This window comes from Malurus melanocephalus, unplaced genomic scaffold, assembly GCF_030028575.1.
Source record: "Malurus melanocephalus ecotype Western Australia unplaced genomic scaffold, MMel_1.1 scaffold_229, whole genome shotgun sequence".
NCBI classification, from domain to species: Eukaryota; Metazoa; Chordata; class Aves; order Passeriformes; family Maluridae; genus Malurus; species Malurus melanocephalus.
Window position 1 is genome coordinate 282,875 of NW_026623461.1, and position 23,502 is coordinate 306,376.

Here is a 23,502-nt window from a genome sequence, read left to right on the forward strand (position 1 = left end):
CATTCTCATGTGTTAAAATCTGCAAATCATCTTGTATTTAGTACAGCAGGTATTATTAGATGAAGTAAAATTTTTATGAGCTATTAAATATCATTAGACATCATAGATCTCATCTGTACATCACTTTGAAATGTCTATTGTCTTAATAAAAATTCTAATAGTAAAGTTTTAGATCTTGTGTATTCCAATTCTATGTCTATTGTCTCAATAAAAATTCTAATAGTAAAGTTTAAGATCCTGTGTATTCCATTTCTACATTACTACATAACTAGGTAAGTACCATCCAAAATTAACAGTGATGAGCTCTACTTTGGGCCATTTTATCAAGTGCAGAAAGTGATTAGGCAAGCACAGCATCAACAGAACACAGCCAGAACTGAAATCCCACGTACTGCTGAGAAATTTATCAGTCAAGAAATCCGTCATTACACACAGCTGAAATTTTTGAGTTGATATTGCACTGATCACAGCACCAAATTTTAAGCTAAGAGGAATGTAMCCTTTTTAACCTTAGGCTTGGCTCTTCTACCCACTGAAGTTGCAAGACACATAACGGTCAAAACATTTGTACTGAAAAGCAAACCTGTATGTGGTGTTCCTGCTCAAAGGATGAATAACATGAAAAAAGCACCAATGTATTTCTTAATTCTAGTTTGATTTCAGGCATGATATCAGTTGTATCCATGCTTCTGTGGCCAGAAGTGAAACATGAAAAATCAGAGTATAAAATGAAGCCACAAACTCACTCCTCTCATGCCACAATGAAACAAACCAACAATGTATAGCACACAGTTACCCTGTATTTGTGGCTGCTCTGTAACACAAGGATGTTTTAATAATGTGTCCCTTCTCCCAAAGAGCTATAGCAAGGCAGTGTTCTTTGAATTTTCGTAAAACTAGTCAAATCAAGTAACAGTTCATTTCCAGATGATTTGAGAACTGTCTAATTTCTGAAAAATATATTAAACTTGAACAACTAGATTTTTCTGTGAAGATWAAATCTCAGGTGGCATACTGAAAGCACTGTATGAAAGCACAATGTCATCCTGCCTGCCATCACRAAAGGCACCTTGCATGTGTGGCTTGAATGATGATTTTTTGGTAAAGCTCAAAAAAGTGAAGTCCTAGCTTATGAAGAACACRTCAATTGCACAAATGCATGATCACATTACAATGTGAAATGTAGTTCTTGTTCAAACAGCTTACAGAACTTAACTCTACAAAAGATGAGCCAGTCTATCGAAATTTTCCAAGTGGATAGGATAGCACTCTTCAAAGGGACAAAAGGCAGCATATGGATTTTTCATATCATAGGTATTGATGAAGTGAGGACATCTGTTTCTAAGAAATGCCATTAGAGGCCTATGCAGAAAGAAAAAGATCTGCATCTTGTAATTAAATATGGCCTTAAAAAACTTAAAACACAATAATGCAAAGAAACCAATTTTGCTCTGCTGCTTAATTAGGTCTCCTGCCTGTAGCAGGCCATCACATTATGTTGACCTATGCAATACTTCATGGAAGAGTCACCTCCAGAGAGGCCAAAAGCCATTTCCATCAACTGTATCGATGCTGACACTGGAGTGGTAGTATGTCTAACAAGGAGGAGGGAGGAAAAGAGGGCTTTTTTTTTTCCTTTGGTGATTAAGTTCATGTTTATGCCTTACAAAACTTAAGCATCTATTTTCCAAATTACGAAAAAAATAAGTTTTCCCATTCCTTTTTTTTGCTAATTCAATATTTGAGACAACACCAAGGATTACAGTGCTTATAACATGTTTTATTCAATTCACATAGAAAAGCATGCAGTATTAATGTAAAATGGTACAGTATTAATGTAAGATGTTCAGTGCACATTAGGTAAACAAATCATTAGCATACAAACCCATTTTTMTCATCTATACAGGCATACTAAACACATTTAGAATAACAATGCTTTTTGGGAACTAAATTAAAAATTGTGCTTAACTTMAAAAAAAGCCATAATTGCAGTGTTAAAACAGTGATGTTTTCTAACTGAAGTGCTGTGACCCTGAAAAGAAAGAGACCTTACATCCACTTAAAACAYGAGTTTCAGTACAGTACAGTTCTATAAAACAGCCCAAGCAGGAACATTTCCTCTGGGAGGAAAGTTTTATGGCAAAACTGACATTATTTTATAGCAATTTCATGAATCCATAGGATATACAGCCAGTAGCTGCCTTACATGCACAAAATGTAATCTTTAGGAATGGGAAACGTAACCTTTAAAACTAATTCTTACATAAATGACTAATTTGACAAGACCACTTAGAACTRTCAAGGAGCCATTAGCTGTGCTCACAATTGGAAGAGCATGTAATCTGAAAACTGAAAAAGCATCCAAAACTCCCAAGCCCCCAGGTAAATAAAATGCTCAGTCAAAGAAAAGAATCAGGAATGGTTCTTCCTTAGAAAACAGCTTGCAATGGTCAAGGGAACATTCAGTTTTCACATAGTCGAAAAYGACAGATCAGATTGCATGGAAGTCATTAAAAATTAAGTTCACCTGTAAATATTAAACATTTGCAGGTTTACAACTTTGAGTCACGTTTGATTTCCAAGAAGRATCAGTTTTTGGTGGTTTTTGATGGACTAGCACTGGAAAGACTGTTCTGAATTTTCCTCTTGGTTGACTGGCTGACATTTTTATTTTTCCTTTCAGATGTAAAGGAAGWCACCCAAGGAGAATTAATCTGACTTTGCAGATCAGATGACATCTTTAAAAAACAGGAACCAAACTTCTGTTCCTCAAATCTTTGTGAGTTACTGAACAGTACATTTGAGGAAAAATCCCTCTGAAATAAAGRATTTGGAGGTTTGGCACCATTAGCCACTATGTTTTGGCCTGTAAACAGTGGAAAGTGGTCATTCATATCTATCACRTCAGATGGGGAGCGGTTGGAAAACATAGCAGGTTTCCAGCCAGTTCTGTCATCTGCCAGATCATTTGTCTCTGGACACTTCATACACTGCTCCTCATTCATCTCTTCCAGATTCTTCTCGGCTCCATTTAGAAGCTTAGCACACTCTGTTGACTTGGAAGAACTGTCAAGATCAGAGGACTTGAAATTATAGCATGGACTCTTGCTGTTGTCTGACTCAGACATCATTGAGTCCAACTCAGAAATTTTATCAAGGTAGGCAGCATCCATGGAGGCCTCGCTGGAGGTTCTTGTGCGATTCATTTCRGAAGCGCAGAGAGTATGTAATCTCYTAGGTAAGCAAGAACTTGTTTTATCACTGGACTTGGCTGTTGTCTCATCCAASTCACCAACTACTGAATTTTGCTCTGATGCATCAAAATCTAAGTTCTCATGAAAATTTGTTGAGCAGGTGCCCCAAACCCCTGATTTTCCTGTAGTAAAACAGCTTAGCTTCTTTTCGCTACTACTGCTGCATGTGATGTGCTCAGAAGAATCTTTGCTGGCATCATCTGAAGTGTCATGAAACTCCTCAAATTTAAGTTTTCTCAGGAATGTTGATGGTTTTCTTGAATTTTCTTTTCCATCAGGAGTATTCAATTGAAGGCGACTGAGAGACAGAAAAGGAGTGCATGGGGGTGGAAGATCATAARGTTCTTCATCCTTATATGGGGTACATTCCTCAATTTTATTCCACTGGTCTTCTATGCAGGCATCCATATTTGTACTATTTTCATCCAGGAGAASCCTGTGGCATCCTGGAAACAGTTCTTTCTTTGGGGCATGCTGGGTATTAGAGCTATTCAAGCCATCTTGACTAGAAGAGCTTAAACAAGTTCCACCACTTGTCRACTGTTCAAGACTGTCAGGACTTTGATTGGTAGTCAAAGCCTTTTCCTCCTCAACTTGGGTTTTCAGACATGCTGTATCTTCACTGCTCTCACCTCCTTCAGCATCTGTGGAAACCACTCCCTCACTACCAGCACTCACTGTCTGGCTTCCTTTGCCTGCATTTTTCAGCTGTAAAATCTGACACTCCATTTCTTCTATGTATTTATCACTTCTTTCCAGTGCCTTTTTCAGACGGTTCATTTCACGTTCACTTTGTTCCACTTTGGATTGAAGAGCAGCTACTGTAAACCTACCAAACCTGCAATAAGTAAAAAAGAAAGAAAATATTAAGCTGGAAAAAGACATTCYTGTGAAGGTTTGGCAAGCTCATTTCAAGACAGAACAAAGCTATTAAACACTGTTAATGTGAAAACAAAAGTCAGAACTTTTCTCTGCTGGTTATGAAAAAAAAGTCCTGAAATCATCRCAAATAACATACAGGTGGAGGTTCTACAGGAAAAGACAAAATTAAAGTATTAGCGGTAGCAAGGCAATAACAAGCAGATTACCCTTCCAGGGGCTGGTTCTATCAATTCAACTCAAATATGCATGAAGAATTATCCCCTAAAACAATGGCAAAGATTTATGATAACATTTGAACAGTGGTCCACATCTTGAAATATTTACATTCAATCATTTTCCTACAGTACAGCAGTGTTTTACAATACATTTCTTTCACAATGTCACCTTGTCAAAAACAAAATGCTGATATGAAATGCCGAAATTGCAATAGTCCTTTGAGGTGGTTTAAATACTTATATAGACCATTTCAATTAYGTTCCCTTTAGATATACAGCTTTTTCTCATGCATCCTATGGATGGTATATCTACTTGCTTAGAGTTACTTGTTTTTTTGAGCTTTACAACCAGAACATTCTGATTTCTTTCTAGACAAAAACCTGCTGCTTGTGGTTTGTGAAAGTTGTGTGCCTGTGGGGTTTCCAGGTTGAACATCTTTTCARCTGCCAAGATATGGACTTGCCTTCCCCTCATCCTCCTACAGCTTTCGAGACTGACCTTCCCCAGAGGGCAGGTGAAAGTTTCAGCTATATGCCTGAATTCTAACCTGTCACTGACAGGTCAGCACCAGGGAATTCCCTGCTCCACCCAAGGCTTTCAATGTACAGAAAGAAAAAAAACAATTAAAGTTCTGATATTCTTAGAAAGGAAAGACCTRCAGCCACACTATAACTCTGACAAGTAATGTTTTGTATCACAAAGAAAGGACAATTCTGTACATGGGCTTACACTGAATTTCTATTTTCCATCTTGCACTCCATGTTACAGCACAGGTTTGTATTTACTCCTTCAGCATGAACACTGCCTGAAATTTCCACCATTTTTCTTTGTCTGTCTGTCGGTCCCTCCCTCAGAGTTACTGAATTTACACTCCATTTTGCCCATTCCATCGCCTTACTTCTTCACAAAATGCTCCTACTGCAATCCTTGGACCAGTGAAATCTGAAGGTGGTATATCTGTGGCCTGCAACCCCACAGCAAAACAGCCATGGATCCATGCATGCCTTTCCAGCAAACAATCAAACCRTATTCTGCTTCTTCAAGTCATGAGCCCAAAGTAGCAGGAAGCTGCTGACAACTGCAATACAATTAACTGGACAGCTGGGGAAAGCAATAAGGGCTATCATAAGCCCCAAACAAATTGGGCAGGAGTGACCAAATCTACTGATAAATTTCACTATTCAACTGATTCTGCAYATTTAAAGAACTCTGAAGAGGTTGGTGTAGATGGTTCAGTGATGGATAACAATTCACAAAAACAGTCTTAAGTTGGTTCTGTCACAGCTATTAGGCCACTTTAAAAATCAGATCAGCCTAAGCTTCACAAAGTTTTGGTGTGTGACACTCAATTCCCTGTATATAASAAATGGCCAAGTAGAAGTTTTGTATTTAGTAAGATTTCTCTTTTCCCCTAAAAGAAGTTGGCTGGATTTGAACTTGATTGAGGCAAGGAGCCCCTCACCTCCCCAGTACCTCTATCCAATCATCTTTGCCTTTATAAAAAAAGAAGATAATTTTTAATTTACTTGCTCTCTGGAAAACAAGTTTTCCCTATTGCTTRTAGAAGTTGGTCCATTTCTAGCTGCACACAAGAGGGAAACTGGAGAAAAGGCACAGAGGACTTTCTCCCATATGAAACTAGGTAAAAGCAGAATCACAGCTCAAGAATATTTCCACTATATTTTCAGGGGAAGGGGGTTACGTGAAATAAGCATCCTAACATACAACATGTTTTGGCTTATTTCCTCCTTCAGTTAAAGGAACACAGATTTGGGATTAAGATATAGAAGGAGTCACTGTAGCACAGCAGGGCCCAAGCAAGATCTTTCCCACTTCCTAAGGTGATCCACAAGTATTTATTTTGCCTTTCTTTAACAGACCTATTCACAGTCTTAAAGGAGCAAATCCCACACTGCTGAATAATACAAAGAAGATGCAAAAATACAATTTAGCTGAACAGCCAAGTGAGAGAAAGGGAAAAACGCTTCTGTAAAATAAGCAAGATATTCTGCAGTGTGCTGTAACAGACACTCTTGACATAAAAATTAGAACATGTTTACATTTATATGCATACCTGGTAATTCCTTTTTTAATGGAAGAATGGTGTAATATGTTTATTTAATGCAAATAGCATTAGYGACAGTCTGAGATTTGCTTATGAGGAAGAAGCACTGTATTCTCAAGTGTAACTTTTATAACAAGTGTCCTCAGGTTAAAAAAATACAGTATGTTGTTCAAAGGCAAATAGCATCACTAATATGTTAATTGTTGCAGAGGGATGTGCTTGGGAATTTTGGTTTTCAGAAATGTAACATGTGACAAGCTGCCTACAAAGTTACTTCTGCTGTTAGGCATTAGAACAGTAGTTGCTTTCTGTTCCTGCCTTAAGACTTGAACACATTTATTTCCCAGATTTTCAAGTACTGGGATTGTTAAAACAGTAGATTAACAGATTGTTAAAACAGCCAATTACTCCAGGTGTTTTAGTGACTGACCTAGCAGGTCAGAAGGGAGTTTAAAAACATTCATATTTTGGTTGAAGAAGCCAGAATCCTCTCCATGTCCCCAAACCACTCATAAGAGATTTCTTCTTTTCCCTTTAGATGCACAGTGAGCTGTGCTAAAGCCAAAAAAATAGGGTCTGATGACAGCAAAAATAGAATGCAGYAGTTACATGAAAATAATTTAAGTTTCCCCTGACAATCCAGATAAATTATATTTCCTGAAGTATTTGAATTATTTCACACTTCACAACAGGGCGATATATTCTTCAGTAGAAGTTATGGTATGTAGTATATATGTGCTAAAGASCATACATATACCGAAAAGAAAGCCATATCCTCACACATGGACAAAGACTTTTGAGTGTTAGGGTCTTGTTTTTCAGTCATATCACTGAAATAATGACTTTGGATCTCACTGCATTTGTTTCAAGTACATGCTTTGTATAGAAAACTGAAAGCCCAGAAAAATAAGCMGTCACTCATAAAGTGAACAGGAAGACATTTCAAACGGGATTTGGATCCTTCAACACAGACACCTAACACAATTTTGTATCACCTGAAGTCTTTTACATGACTACTGGCCTGTAGCTATCGCTCTAGAAGGATGAATMTACAGACCCCATACCACACCTATCAGCCCCAGGAATGAGTAGTGGATACGTTATAGCATCTGAGGTGACACTGGATGTCTGATGAACATTTGAACCTCGTATTTCAGAATCTTTCCTCAGTCAAAACCCCTTTTCTCGTCCCTACAGTGGGCAAGACAAACTTACATTGGAGTCACCCTCCTTTGCATTATTCCACAACTGCTCTCTCAGTTATGTTTGAGTACTCCTATCCTGCTTTTATCCGACAGTTCTTCACAGTAGCTAGTAWGGGGCTATGATTTGYACTTRGCATGGAAACAATGCTGATAATGGGATGTTTTAATTGCTTCTGTYCAGCTCTTAAAACAGAGTCAAGGTGTTTTCTGCCTCTCAGTGCACCAGTGAGGAGGCTGGAGGTGCACAAGAAGCTGGGAAAGCTGATCCCAACACACCGAAGAGATATCCCACACCCTAACTAGTAATGCTCAGAACATAAAGCTGGGAAAAGAAAAGTAAAGGTGAGATGTTGTGAGCTGATGGTGTTTGTTTCCCAAATTAGTAATGATGGCAACCTGATTTCCTGGAGATGCCTGAACACCTGTCCGCCTGTGGGAAGTGGTGAATGAATTCCTTGGCTTGCTTTGTTTGTGCATAGCTTTTCTTTCCCAACTTAACTGTCTTTATCTCATGTGTTTTCTCATTTTTACTTCTCCACTTCYTTAACCCGAGAAGRGAGTGAGTGAGAGACTTTGTGGAGCTTAGTTGCTGCCTGGGGTTAAACTACGATAACATCTGAAGAAGTCCATTTAGAAACTGTTTGGGTAGTTGAAGAACAATTTTTTTTCAGTTGTTTCTTCTCTTCTTACCTACCAGTTCTGCAAATTTAGCTTTAGAGTTTTACTTTCACACATCAGTGACCACTAACTACAGCRTGTCTGTCTGGTTGAGCCCTGAAGTCAGTTTAAAACCACACAACCTCATAGATTCTTCTCTTTCTGGATAGCAGGCAGTGGCAACATTTTTCTTGTATAACCACTTGCTGAAGATTGGGGCTGCAAGGGTGCTATGGAAATTGACTCTCCAGTTCTGATCACCTGATGGCCCAGGCTGGGGACCAACCTGAGGCTCAGGATACATGAACATGATCCATCCTCCAAAGGAAACAAAGGTAAAAAGTGAAACATGACAAGGTACCATCGGGCTTGTCACAGTTTGAGATAAGGGCAATCCCAGAGTGTACAACCAAACCTGGCCCCATCATTCAGACACACATTTTCCCTTGGGCTCTGCACTCAGATGGAAAGAAACGCAGAAAAATCAAGAACAAACCAACTGAAAGACCTACTCATTTCTACAGTCCTTCAGTGTTACCATGTACCAGTTGTACAAGTTCTGCAATTCCCCTCGACATCACCTAAGAAAGGTGATCTGCAGATATATCTTGGTAACAACCCAGCTTTTATACAACTGTCATAAAAGTATGTCATATCTGCATAGACATCAGAACTAAAAAAACCATTACTGTCGGATGAGAGCCTTCTCCTAGCAAGCAAAAAACCCAAACCAAAACCACAAAGTCAAGATATAATGTCCATGGGGAATGGACAAGCCAGGTACATTCTCTGAATGAGCTTCCCCTTTCTCTTAGGGAATTGGTTGAACTTAGACAAATATGCAAAGCCTCTCCAAGCATTTTAACATATTTTAGTGAACTATCACTGGTCTTCCATGTAAGAAAGGCAGATTTGCACAGGATCAGCAAATAGCATAAGCTAGAAAGAATTACTTCATAACTACTGAAAAAAAACCACTAYTGGAAAACCCACAAAACCAGAGTGTGATCTGAATGTCCTTACCCATCTGCCTAAGGTTTAGATCTTCATGGCTGAAGTGGCCACTTTCTCAGGATTTATTGCTATGACTCAAGAACTCAGAGCTGTTTTGAAGACCGTTATATAGTACTTTCCCCTACTTACTTTAAAGGGCACACTGTAGCTAGTCTTTGAAAATGGTCACTTCTCTGCACCAGCAAACTTGCACACCATAGCCCAGACCATAGCCCAGACCATGGTGAGAGCATAGCCCAGTTTTCTATCAGGGAAGACAGCAATGTTCTTACCCATAGMAGCCTGGACACACGTTTTTAGAAGCCTATTTGTAGGCCTGGTGAAATGCAGACTGAATTTAATAGCTTGGTATGTGCAGAAATATTCAATTTAGGTAAAACTTGAATGTTGTAAAGAATGACCTAGAAAGTCAACAGCTTTACCTATCAGTGGACCTGAAGTCATAAAACTAGACAAGATAAACAGTAAAACTGAGGAACTGCTCCTCCCCCCGCAAAACTACAACACTAATACAACTCACAAAACCAAAGAAAAGAGATAATGCAACAATTTTATGCAAGTAACAGACAGCTTTTCAGACTGGGATTTTAACTGGCAGAAGGAATTAAATATTCAGGGAAAAGACTCCTAGGAAGCCTAGAAGTCTGGTTCAAGCCAATTTGAATATACCATTCATAAAATACACTATACCCTGGAGTAGATGCACTTGCTAGTTATTTTCCTTCAGGTAAAAAGCAAACGTCCTTTTGCCAAAAACGCTTTTAGATCCATTGTGCCTTGCCAATAGACCTAACAGTTTTCTATTTCAAGGAGAGCTGGAAGTAATAGGGTTTTATCATCCTGCAAAACTTAAGTTTTAGAAGTTTTTGTGTTTGGTATAGGGAAAACTGAAGTAGCTGAAAATTCATCAGGAGAAAAGGTAAACAAAGAACAAACGACAACCACCAATCAGTCTGATTTGCCTGAGAAATGGAAGACTAATGCAGGTCTTCAGTRAGAATCAGAGCAAGAAACTTACCCTTATTTGCCTTTCAGACAAATGTGTCCCAACTATATGACAGTAAGGTATTCTGGTGCAGATCTACTCTCAAAAATGTTTTGAGGAAAAAAAACCAAAAAGCTAATCAATCAATCAGCATCATCAGTTAAAAAAATGTGTAAAAATTCCTGACATGGCTGAAATATCAATTTTATTGACATAATGACATTTTTCAGCAGGTTTTAATGGATAAGAACAAAGAAAAAACAACTCAAGTCATGATAAAAGGCAAGTTTTTTATTGACCCCTGAAGAAGGCTAATTCTATTTTTCCCTGTGATGTAAGAGCTAGAGTCTGTATTACAAAGGGATCATTCACCTGCCATTAGTGTTTCCTCTTCTGTAAAGCAAAGTTCACTGAAACAATTTGTGTTGTGCTATTTAGCTCCAATGTCATCATGCACAAAATGAACTACACTTGGGATACAGGGACTGAATACTGACAAAACCTTTACAAAATAATTTGATAGTAATTTCATTTAGCTCCTTAGTTGTTTTAGCATGAATCCATACTTGAGAATCTGAAGCTAAGGAATACATGACAAATGAAACAATAGTAGTGACACTAAATTACAAAGAACCAATTCACTAGCTATTTTAAATTGCACTGCAGACCCATTCTGAAACTTTTCCAAAAAATTGTCTCCACTGGGGAGTCTACCTAATATCAGAAAAGTAAAAATCAATTTAGATTATCTGGTCTCTTCTAGCTCTTCTAGGACTTATTTAGTTACATCTGTTTACTTTTTAAGTTTGCCCTCCTCGCCAACTCACTCTTGAGTTTTATGGGAAAAGATATTCCATGCCATAAAAGCCATTGCCAAGACCTTAAACAGGGCTCTATCTTATTAGGGGACTTCAGGGCAGAATGCACTTTTATGTTTCCACAGCACAAGGATCATGCATCTTCCTTCCTGTTGTCTCAAATGACAAGCAGTCTGGCAAGTAAGTTCTTCTATAAAGATGAATTTTTTCTTCCASCAGGTGTCCAACACCTGTCCAACAACCTTCAGGTGTTGCCAGAACYAGAACAAAATCCAGAGCTTTCTTCTCACATAACACATGTGCCTCCCAACCCKATTCCTCAAAAGCTCTATATAAACCTTTGGCCAATATTGTTAGTAGCTTCYTACTAGCTAAACAAATGAGAGAAGAAAGGTAGAAAACCAATGAAAGAAAGAAAAAGAACTTAAAAAATATGAATATATTGCTTACAAAGTACTTCAAGAAAAGGTACCTCAGGAAACAGCTCTAATGAGTATGGCAAAGTTTTTTAGGATATTGTAGTTGGTGTTTTAGCTGTTTAAGAAAGAGTTTTAAACACAGATGTCAGTTCTGGGAATGATTTTTCATGCCACAGAAGCCAAATTTTACATATGCTGCTCAGACACAAAGCTACTAGGAACTTTCCTTGAACAGGGAGCCCAAGTTCACAAAATAAACCCCGAAGGCAGCAAAAGGAAGAACAAAACAAACCCAAACACAAGCAACCAGAACATCTGCACTCAGTAACAGACTTCCTACTTTGACCGTATACCAGATTTAGAAATTTCCCAATAACAACGTTAACTGTAGAATTCAACTAATGAATCCAGTACTTCAATACTGGCCATATAACACAAGGAACAGCATTGTAATTTTCCTTCACTGTGGACTTGCTGAGATTCTCTAAGATGCATCACTCACCCATTCGCTGCTATTCTCTTAAGTTTCATTTTTCACCTAAGTCCACGAGGATAAAAATTTCAAAGTCGACCTGGAGACACATGTGCAAAACCATGTACACCACCACAATTTTAGGTTAAAYAGTCCTACAACAGTTAAACAGTCTATAAATAAAATATAGTAGCTTTTAAAATATTCACATACTTTTGGGGTGATCTACTATCAACTTCAGCTTTTAGTCGCAAATTCTCTCTTAAAAGGCTATTGTTTTCCACGCTCAGTTTCTTATTTGCCTAAGGAAAAGAAAAGGAAAACAATAAGTATACAGTGAAACAGAAATGACTTCTAATATTTATAGGACAAGCTGTTTCTCCTTTTTAAAGAGACAGAACTAGAAATGTGCAGTCAGGAAACAGCCTTCAGACAGGGACACCACTTAAAAATCACCATGGGAAATGGTTTGCAAAACTGAATAGCGAACAGACATTTTTTATTTATATTCCCAAAATACATTGCAAGTGTCCTATCTAGGGAAATAAACACAGCTATGTTAGTTAGCRTAGAAAGTCATTAAGGAGATGTACTAATGGCAATTCCATGTTTTTTTTTCCACATGACTAAATGCGTTAAGTACATTAACATTACAATGTGCAGGTATCAGCAAAACTAATGTTGAACAGCTTCCCCCATTCCAAATTAGAACAAGATTACTTTGTGGGTTTTGGCTTGTTTTTAAAGCAYAATTATCCCGTGGATGTAAATCCATTACGACAAGCTATTTGCAGTCTTTCTTCACTTTCTTTCAGGACATTGTGATTAAGATTCTTGATTCACAACCCTTCTTACTCCTTCAATTGAGGTCAATTCCTTCTTCTCAGTTCAGCAGACACCCTTGTTAACAAGACACTTCATATAAAGAGAAGTTTTCCTGCCACGTGTTTCAAAACAATGAATGCCACTATCCTAACAAGCAGAATATACTCTTTGCACTTTGTAGTCTGCTCAATCTCCCTATGCTAAAAACAGCACCACCAGTCCAGGACTTGTAATTCACAGCCTCAATTAGGTAACGCTTCCACTGCAAAACAGAAATATAATCTAGACCTAGATCTGAAAAAAAGCTATGCAACTAGGCTCAGAAGTGAAAAGTAGTTTTTCAGAATTATCAAATAGCGCAAGAAGAGAAGCAGAGAACTTTAAATGCTCATATAAATATCCCTAGCAACCTTTCCAAGAGAGGGAGAGGGGAAATGGAACAGAAAAAATAAACAAACACCCCCCAACCCCAACATCACAATATTTCTAAGGACAGAGAGAATAATAGAGACTTGTGGCAAAGAAGGGAAGGGCAAGCCCAGGGCTTGGGTATCTGAGTGTCAACTACTTGGTATTTAAAAAGAAAAAGAAAAAAAACTACCCTGAATGCAATGAATAAGAATCCAGGAAAGCTCGGTTCCAAAGCATCATTAAACCATTCAACACCACGGCCAAGACCTTTGTCTCTTTGCAAAGACACAGCTCCCCCAGCTGCACAATCAAGTAAAAAATTCCATTACTTGTGTAGTGCTGGTAGGCAGGGCATCCATGTGGCACATGGCAAGGCAGGACTGAACCTCCTTGGTGGCCCTCCTCCAGAGTGCTCTACCCTCCAAGTCAGTAATCTGCAAAGGATCCCCAACTGCAGCACAATGTCTAGATTAAAGAGTTCACATAACCAATTTTTAATGAGTGTACTTGGTCTAGACTTTCTCCTATGGATTTTAGTTTCACCACACCCATACTTATAATGACTCCACTCAAAGCATTAATGTCCACTTTGGGCATTCCTGTATTTGCCTGGTTTACAACATTAAATAATAAAGATGCCTTCTATTTCTTGAWTCAGGCTAGTTTTGAAAAAGAAAGTGGTGGCAACCACATTTGCTGAGGGATCTTATCTTACTGGGAAGTGATGTCTGGTTGAAACTCCAGGGTCAAGCACTTTCATGGATAAGAAGGTTTCTGGTTCCAGACTGTGTATGTGTGGGGGAAAGAGGTCTTGCTGTTCAGAATAGGGTTGGTCAAYGCATGCTGACAAGTGACACAAGGTCTAAAAAAGCCACCTGACTTTAGGTACTTAAGGAATTGAGCAGCTGTTAAGCAGGGAACAGATGGGAAAAAAGTGTTGGACTCAATGATCTTAAAGGTATTTTCTATCTTTCATGATTCTATGACAGGTTTTAGGGAAGAAGTCTTCAACTATGTAAAACTCTATTTTTTTCTAACTCTTGGCCAAATTCAGAGATTCCATATACTTAAACTTCTTTTTTTGCCAAGGCTGAAGTTATATTGAAAAAATACCCAAATAAAACCCTTCCTCAGTTCCTGAAACATTCTTCTTCTTACTTATCTGAGGAAAAAGTTAAAAAAAACAGTCCTCACAAAAAAAAAAAGGCAGGACAATTTAACTTCATGAGCAAAACACCCCAAATTATATAAAGACAAGAACTTTTTGCTGTGAATCCCCTTTTGCCATCTACAAGTGATTCTGAAGCTCCTAGGGTCCTAGAAGTGTTCCATTAACAGAATGGCAGAACAATACAATGTATGCCTCCAAATCTACAGCACAGAAAATGTGAACACTATCAATGCTTAAAAAGTTTAAAAAAACAGTCCTAAACACATCACACTTCAGTTTTGCAGGAAGATACCGAGGATTGTTAATAGAAKAAATAAAAGCAGAATTTTTAATAAATACATGTCTAGTTTTTTCCACCTTGATTTCAAATAATCTTGAAATTTCCCTTTTCTTCAATGTTCAAAGTGATCCTTCTTGTGCCTGCAGGTATATTCTGCAAGGTACTATTATTTAGATGTATTTTCAAATGCCTACTTCCTGCATCCTTGCTTTTATATTACATCAAGATGTACAAAAAGGCCGCAGGTTTCCAGTAAAGGATCTTCTGGTCATAAAATGCTGAAGCTTGTCTATTTTCAGTCAAAGGGTCAAGTTACTCTGTCTCAGCAAATTGCACCAAAAATATCGGCTAGCAGGGAGGGCAATAGTGCAAAATCTGCCTCAGCCAACTCTACTGTGTTTGCCCACTGAATGTTGTAAAATAGATATATTATATAGATTATTGCAAGGCTGAAAAATCTGTCATCAATACTGTCGACAACTGCTACTATAATCCAATTACCCAGTCACAGAGTGACAGAGCAGTTGAAGAAAAGTCACATACAGGACTCACCAGAACAAGCAATAACATCTGACACTTGCAAGGGCTATATGGAAATACTATGATACACCAACAATCACTGGAATTCAATTTTTTTCCTCTTTCTTCTAGATCTATGAAGTACCCAAAGGTCATGGTAGTTCTCACTCCCATTTAACTAACACAAAACAGCTACACTACAAAATATGTGTTTATTTATTACCTCACTTAGCTTTTCCACATTATCCATCAGTTTTTCGCACATATCATTGGCAGTTTTCAGCGTTTTGGTCCATTGCTCTGGGGTTTTTGGGCCACTGGTACTTGCTTCATTTGCTGATTGGCTGGTTTCCYCATTTTGGCAAGACAAAGCTGATGCCGCAGGATCCAGAAGAGATTTCAGCTGTATCTGTAAACTGCCATTTTTACCTCTCAGATCTTCTACTTCTTTTTGCAGGGATTCTATTTCATCCTAAAGGTGTCAGAAATAAAGAGGAATTAAAATAATTTGTGACATTAATTAAATAATACTGGCAAGTTCCCACAGCACTTTAGAAACATGGGTTCTGGCAAGCCCAGATGCATGCCTTCACTTACACATATATCTAAGTATGCTTATGTATKGTGCTTTAGGCAGGATTTTAATCAACCTGCACACTCAAGCATACTGAAGGTTTTAGTGGAGGGAATCCCTTGACTACATTAAGGACCCTGAACAAACTGTCGGGCAGACCAAAAGCTTCAAAGCATTCAGCAATATGAATCTATTATTAGGGCACTCTGTGGGAGTATTTCCTGTATCAAGAGTGTTCTTAAGGTCGTCCTCTGCTGACTCATTTGCTGTTATTGAAGAGTGTTTCTCTCTTATCATTCTGAAATGTCACATGTTAGGATGCTGAAAGTCTCCAAATTCAAAAATGGACAGAATGCTGCCTGGAAAAACTGCTCCAGCTACACCAAAGCAGCAACATCTTAGGAAAGACTTTCAAAATGCAAAGAACAAAGCTTTTGCCTGCATCAGTCTGAAGCCACAGGGAAGCAAAAACCTTCCAAAGTCTGTTATTAAAGGGATAAAAGAATTAATTTATCCTGAAAACATGCCTTCTACACTATTCACCAACTCATGTATTTTGAGTATTTTCATGGTCAGACTACTTAAGGAAGCCATATACAACATTTACATAAATCCAAGGCACATTTTCAAATAATCACGCCTGCCCCTACCCCAGCATGGACATAACCACTTTAAATTTAGGACTTTTAAAAATGTATTTATGTTATTGTATACATAGCTGTGTGAGTTTCAAGTTGATTCAACAGGAAGGCAGGAAATCTCTTCTTCCTGACTCCATCTCCCATAGAGGATAAAAGAAGCTGAGCTATAGGCAAACTTCTCAWAAAAGACAGCTCTTACTTCCCCAGTGTTAAGGATATATAGAGTCCATTTCCTTTCCCTCATTCTCCTCCCCATGACAGGTTTCCTTCAAAAATATGTGATGTCTTCACACTACTGCTGCTGAGGAAACAAAAGCTGAGAAAAGAAACTAAGCACATTCCTTATTAACAGCTTTTCATCTTCCCAAGAGAGTATTTTTCCAGCAGGAGACCGGAGCATTCAAACTCCACTTTCAAGCATTCACTCACTTTCAGAAAACAATAAAACAATAATACTAAAAATTAACCTATGCTAGAAGGTTACAGTGGGCAATATTCTTTAAGAAGGAATTTAGTCTCCCTGAGCAACAGGGAATTACTTCAGAAAAATGTCTGTATTCATACTGAACACAAAAAGCTTGCTACAGCTAATATACGTAAAGGAAATGCTGCCATACCACGTGGGGGTGGAAATCCCACCAAACTAAAGAACTGATTGTATTTGGCTACTTGTAATCTAGAAAGACTATCACTGTGACTTCAGTGGGATCACTTCAAGCACCAGCAAGTGCTCTCTTGCAATCACAGTCMAAAGATGGCATTTTAATGCAACTGAGTTTCATGAGATACAGTACATAYCTTTACTCAAAAACAGTGGGACCCAAAGCAAAAGGACCATTTCMATCTAGCAATTTAACAGCTGCAGTTCAACTGGGAAAGTCACAACACTCCCCCTTGCCCTTACCTCATACTCTTTGTGGAGCAATTCAAGCCTTGTTTTACGTAGGTGTTTTCTGACTGTCGGACTAAATATACGATCACTTTCACTCGTTCCTCCTAAAGCAACATAGGATGAAAGACGCACTAACATAATTTCCTTCTCAGTCAAATTCAACACTTACATTTAAGTAATCCACCCTACGGCACTTTTCGTATTATCAACTACAAATGCAGCTAATACTGGAGCAATTGGCTACCATGGAAGATTTAAAGTCTTTTCACTCTCGAACAGGTTCAACTTGAGTATCTACCAATTATGTTTAGAAGTCAAAATCTTGATTCACAGCAGGAAGAAAACTTTTACATTTTTCAACTTTTTTTTTTCTCCTTAGCAGAATCCTATATTATTTAAGACCATATTATTAAAACAAAGCTGAAGGGAATGGGCAGGGTATCAAGCTTACATTTAATTAGTACAAGTTAGTGTAAGTTTTTGAAATGTGATTGTTCAGATATATTTTCTCTCAGAATGAAATAGAGCTGATATTTTATGTCAAGTAAAGACTCCAGTCCTTTCTAGCTCTAGGGAAATTAAGATCCTCATTCAGGTGCTGTAGCTTTGTCTTACTTCTGCACTAAGAGTAATTTTCTTAAAAATATAAAAAAAAGAGGAAGTGATAAACAAAACAAAACAAACAAAAATTTAAAAATACCACATACTCATTCAAGATTCTGGACTGCAGCACACTATTTCTCAGCTAAATGTTCTCTTAGGTCAACAGATTGCAATGCATAGGTGARAATACATTTTTTTTTCATTTAAAGGCAACATCCAACCAAGATTTAAAAAACAATCATTAGAGCCATGGGGTACTTATTGAATAATCTAGTTGTTAATATAACAATGTCTTTGGAGCTTTAACCTTGTAGCTGTTAGGTAAGTTATTGGAAAGATTTAGTTAATTCTTCAGATGCTAGTAAAAAATGCAGAGGAAAAGGTATCCAGACATCTCTGGACTCAAAGCAATCTCCTCCAGCAGTAAATAGCAGAAAATTATTTTAAAGCCTAAAGTTGTCCTTACCTATAATTTCCTTGCAGGGATTTTCAGGCGTGATGGGAATCCTGCAAGCTGGACATTGATTATTGTTCTTCAGCCACACTTCAATACAAATGGAACAGAAAACATGGTTGTTCACACAGATAACTGGGTGACGGACCTTTTAGCATTAAAGGAGAAATAAAAAGAAGAAAAACAAACAGAGAGACACATGAATATCTTAAAGCTCCTTCAAGTAGCAGAATACGAAAATACACAACTCCATTTCTCAATGCAAGTCTGGCCTAGCAGGAAAGTGACCCTGCTGTTTCACAGGGCTAGCCAGGAGCGACCTCCTGACTCACAACACCAAATTTCCTGATTATTGAAGGCACCAAAGCTATAACCATTTCAGCAGACCTGAGGTCCTTGTTTCCAACAGCTCATTACTGCAGAGTGGCAGCAGCACCTTTCCTTCATCCCACAGTCTCCAAGAACAGCCGGCCACTCCAGTGAAATGCATTCACCAAGGTAGAAGAAGACCAAAGTACTTGCATTTTCAAAAGTGAGGGAAGGAGGGAATTTTACTGGCAACATCTAACACTTTGCTGTGGAAGAGGTATCATTGAAACATAAAGTGTTGCAGATTAACTTTAGCCTGTGGATAATCAGTTTCATGGAAATCCGCTTTAAAAAGGATCCGGGCCAAAACCACAGAGCTGAAACATGAACTAGCAATCACTAATTCAAGCCTCCTGCTAGATATGCATTGCTACTAAATAAGTAATTACCCAAGAATGGGGCAGCTAACTAAAGGATTAAATATTCCAATCAGGCACAGATTCTTTCAAGAAGCTTTCCCTCCCCTTCCAAAACAGCAGGGTAAACAAACTTTTAGAAAATATTAATGACAATGCATTGTTCTCTCTTGTCATTTAACTACAAACCCTATTTGAAAGTAAATGTGCTTAGYAGGACCAAATATGATGCAGAAGAAAAAGACTTTATGCATTACTGCAGCTTGTTACAGCTTACACATACATACTCTCAAATCTCTTAGTTGTTAACATTAGCATTTGTGTTAGGGGTCTTAAAATAATTACTTGTTTTTCCTCCACTGCTGTCTTTTTCCAAAAAATGTATTTTAAGACACAGAAGTATCAGATTATACTACTTTAGATTTTACTGTATTGCACTTAAAATCCAAGTTCAAGAGAACCTTTTCAACTTTAAATGATGTCCGCATCATCCCCAAGATATTACTCTTTCATTCTATTACTAAAGCAGTCAAACTAAAAAGGAAAAACGACATGCTGGCAGGGAGATGCAAGCACCTGGAAAGGACAGTCAATAAGCACCAGGGTTAAGAGATTAGAAGTGTCCTGTAGTAATACCCATATGATCAGTGTTGCACGAGCTAAGACCCAAGCACTTTACCTCTGAAATATTCRTGGATATGATTAAGGCCCAGACCTGTCAGCTTCTCCTCCAATTCACCATCTAAACCTCTATTACCTTACAGGATTCACAAAATTTTAAGACCTCCAGTATGATAGTCCTGGGAGTCAAAGGAATTATGTATACATAAACAGAAACTCAAGTTACTGAAGGTGTGAATAGAGACTAAACTTTCACCTCGAATTAAGACGYATTTTTGTGATTATTGCAAGCATTAGCACATCAATGCTTTGAAAACATTTAAATCTTACAATTTCCATTATTTTTATTTAAAAAAACTGTGTTACCTTTTGCTTTCCTTTGCAAGTAAAAGAGCTTTCTCACCTGCAGCTAGCAGGAGAAAAAAAAGCAAACAAACAACTTTTTCTCTAGCCATACTTCTTTCTTACTCTGAAGCAGCCTGAGAATAGTTACATGGATGGGTGATAATAAAATATAGGGTAGAATAATGTAAAATAATCCAAACAGGAGAGGACATTTCATGAGTGCAGKTTTTCCCCCTGGGGAGCAAGAGACCCTCAGTTACCCCAAACCTGACACAGAAACACACTTCTTGCATGTGAATGATTACTCTTTATTTCTAGCAAAATAGTAAGTCGCATTTATTACTCTCCAGAGTACAGTGCTTCTTATTTACACACCTTTACAAGTTTCATTTCAGGGCTGGGGTTTTACACTTCTGTTGGCTTAGGATCCACACAAAGCAACCCATGCCACAACCYATGCCACAGCAGCACAAGCTGCTACTGAAATGTCACAGAATGGCTGGGGGTGCCACTGCCCTTCCCACAGACTGTGACARGTCCAGGGGGTTGGGGATCAGGACATACTCACTGTCAAAAAAACACTTCACTTGAATTACAGCACAGTTTCAGTTCCCTAATTGTGCATAACATCTAGAAAGACTACAGTTTATTTGAGAAGGCTTGATCAKCCAGGTGATTTTGAGCAATTTCCTAATTCTTCCCTTCCCACATAACGCCATTCCTACACAGATCAAAATCCAAACCTGAACACATCTACAGCACTTTGAAGACATTTCTGGGCCTTCAAGCAGCATTAACAGAGCAGACACATGGAAAGTCAAACACACTCACACCCATGAACCAATCCCCAGACATCCTATGTGAATTGTATCTCGAGCCCAAGCAACCTGTCTACACCAAAACCAACTAGAGAAACCTTGAGACATCCTGGAACAAATAAACTGAACAATCCAAAGTGGATGGCTGTGGATCTGCTCACTAAATAAAAAATACAGGTATGCTGGAAGACAGATCCAACTGGGCTAAAAGAATATTCTGGTAACAAACATGAAATTGATCCAAGCAATTCAGTCATTTTAAATGGTTATTTGCACATCTTGCCAATATACTTTCTGACACTGTTTACATTAAMAGAATGGGCTACCATGTCCCTGATACCCAAGATTTCTGTCATTAAAAACAATGAATGGGCAACTCATTGAATGAATTTCTCCACAATATTTCCTTCTTTATCGCCTTACCATGAGGCACCATGAATAGTTTGTATTCTGCAGTCAGACCTTTGCAAATTTTTCAGGGATAGCAAGAGATACATTCTGATACATTTGTAGGGTGGGCCTTCTATTTGATCTGATGCTACAAACCACAGAACTATCAGATTGTGTCAACCCTCCATAATACTCCCTGCTCCCCACTAAAAGATAGGAAAAACTGACAAGACTTTTTCCTCAATTAAAAGTAAAAACTTCCTTCCTCTAACCTTACTTCTGAGAAGAGGTTTTTCTGAAGATTTTTTTTTATGAAGTTCCAAGCTAGAGAAACAGATGCATATTAAAAACAAAGGACAGTCGGGGTTGCCAGCTTTGGCAAAATTTAAACCGCTTTACATGTGTAAAAATGAAAGCACAAATATCTTTAGTACATGTATCACCAATACATTAACTTATATAATGTTAACATATTGTATCAGTGCAAGACAGCAAGAAAGAATGTGGAAATCTCTTCCAGTAAAAACTCAGGAACATCTAGAAAGAAAGTGGAAGTATGAAACAGTGGCTTGGAATAACCCACTGGCTTTGTAGCAAGATATGAATGAATATCTAACCAAACTGTGGGGTGCTTAGATCACAAGGAAATTAAGATCGGATTCAAATAGCTAATATCTGTCAGYTTGATTTCTCCCTCCTTTTTTCCAAGGGTATCCACTCTGCACTACAGGCACACTTGGGTTCTCCTCCATTTTCATTAAACAGATAGAAAAAGAACATAGAAAATAGAAAAAGAAAAGTACCAGGACAACAGCCAGGAAGTCTTTCACRAAAAAGCCAAGAAATAAGTAAGCATGGTTGCTAAAAGTAACACGCTGTCAGAATTAAGAGACTCGAGGAAAGAGAGATGTCTGACTATTTTCACTATCAGTACTACACACCTACTCCACACATCGAATGTGCTCTTTTGTTATTCCATCAGAGAAGGTCCGCGAGTAAAGGCCAAGTGAGGTAGAGGCAAACCAGACAATAAATGCCAGAGTACAGAGAAAAGGCTATTTTCCCTCTTGTAATTATTGCTGCGCTTTAAGAAAAGAAAACAAAGGCGGGGAAAAAAGAGTGGTAGGAAATGAGCAAAGAATTTGAAAAGCAGTTACTGACAGCCATGAAATTAGCTCTGGGGCTTTCAAAGAACAGGCTCGCAAGAGCTCTCTGCTTCTCAAGGGAGAAAGACATTAAGAAGGGTCAGAGAGAGGAAACGGAAACTTCTTCTCAAGACTACTGTAGTTTTGTTCAATCTTTTTAAAATCCACTTGGTTATACATCCCCTCTTTGTTTCACTTCTCCTTCACAACATAGCACCACGCTCAAGCACAAGCTCAYCGAGCAATTTTTGACAAGAGTATTCTACTAGTACCGAAAGAAACCCCTCCACTCTCACAGCCTGCACCTTGGGAGCTGCACACCCGCGCTTCAGCGCCCTCGGGCCCCCCAGGCCCGTCCAACACCTCCCGGGACACTCCCGCCGGGGCGGCCGCGCTTCCCACCATCCCAGCGGTGCCGGCAAAGCTCGGCCGCTGCCGGAACGGCCCTCCCCCCACTTTCATTCCCCGCACGAGCCGCAGAGCATTAAAAGACACAACCCCGGTGGGGGTCAGGGCGTCGAGCCGCGGCGGGGCTCCTGAGCTRCCGCCGGCGGCCCAAACTCCCCGCACCCACCCCCGGTCCGCGGGGGCCGGGCAGCGGCGGCGGCGTTACCTTGCCCAGGCAGATGTGGCAGGTGATGGGCAGCGTGAGGGACAGTGTGACGTTGGGGCCGTGCTGCGCCATGGCGGGGCCCGAGCGGCGCGGCCCGGCGCCAGCAGCACGGAAATCCCGCGGGCGGGCGGCCCCGGCCCCCCGCCAGCCCCGCTACGGCAGCCGGCGAGGCCAAGCCGCGCCCGGCGGAGGGGAGAGCGGCGCGCTCTGGCAGCGCTCCCCTGGAGGGCGGGCGGGAGCCGCGGCCCCTCACGGCTCTGTTCGCCGCCGCTGCACCCCGAGCAGGCGGCCCGGGGACCCGTGGGGTCTCAGCCTCCGCAAGGCATTCCTGGGGGGAAGCACAGCGCCATAGGGAACGCAGGCACAGTGCCCGTGCAGGAGGAGGCCGACGCGGTCTTTCACTTGATAAACCTGCGCCCAGGTTTCATCATGATGCATTAAATAAACGGCTGGTTTAACCCTCTTAATTGCCCTGAATCACTGAATCA

General features: G+C 39.3%; 1 protein-coding gene across 2 annotated transcripts; it reads right to left on the reverse strand.

The window, feature by feature from the left end:
* Positions 1–1,767: 1,767 nt before the first annotated feature.
* OBI1 (ORC ubiquitin ligase 1) lies at positions 1,768–23,166 on the reverse strand. Of its 2 annotated transcripts, XM_057374568.1 has the most exons (6): positions 23,015–23,166; positions 18,370–18,505; positions 17,313–17,404; positions 15,417–15,665; positions 12,201–12,289; positions 1,768–4,092 (listed from the first exon to the last, which is right to left on the reverse strand). In XM_057374568.1, the coding sequence occupies exons 1-6, from the start codon at positions 23,084–23,086 to the stop codon at positions 2,589–2,591; spliced, it is 2,142 nt and encodes a 713-aa protein (XP_057230551.1). In that variant the 5' UTR covers positions 23,087–23,166; the 3' UTR covers positions 1,768–2,588. The 2 variants fall into 2 exon arrangements, with proteins under 2 accessions (XP_057230551.1, XP_057230552.1); XM_057374569.1 differs by lacking the exons at positions 17,313–17,404; positions 18,370–18,505; positions 23,015–23,166 and adding an exon at positions 16,608–17,306.
* Between the last annotated feature and the right edge of the window lie 336 nt (positions 23,167–23,502).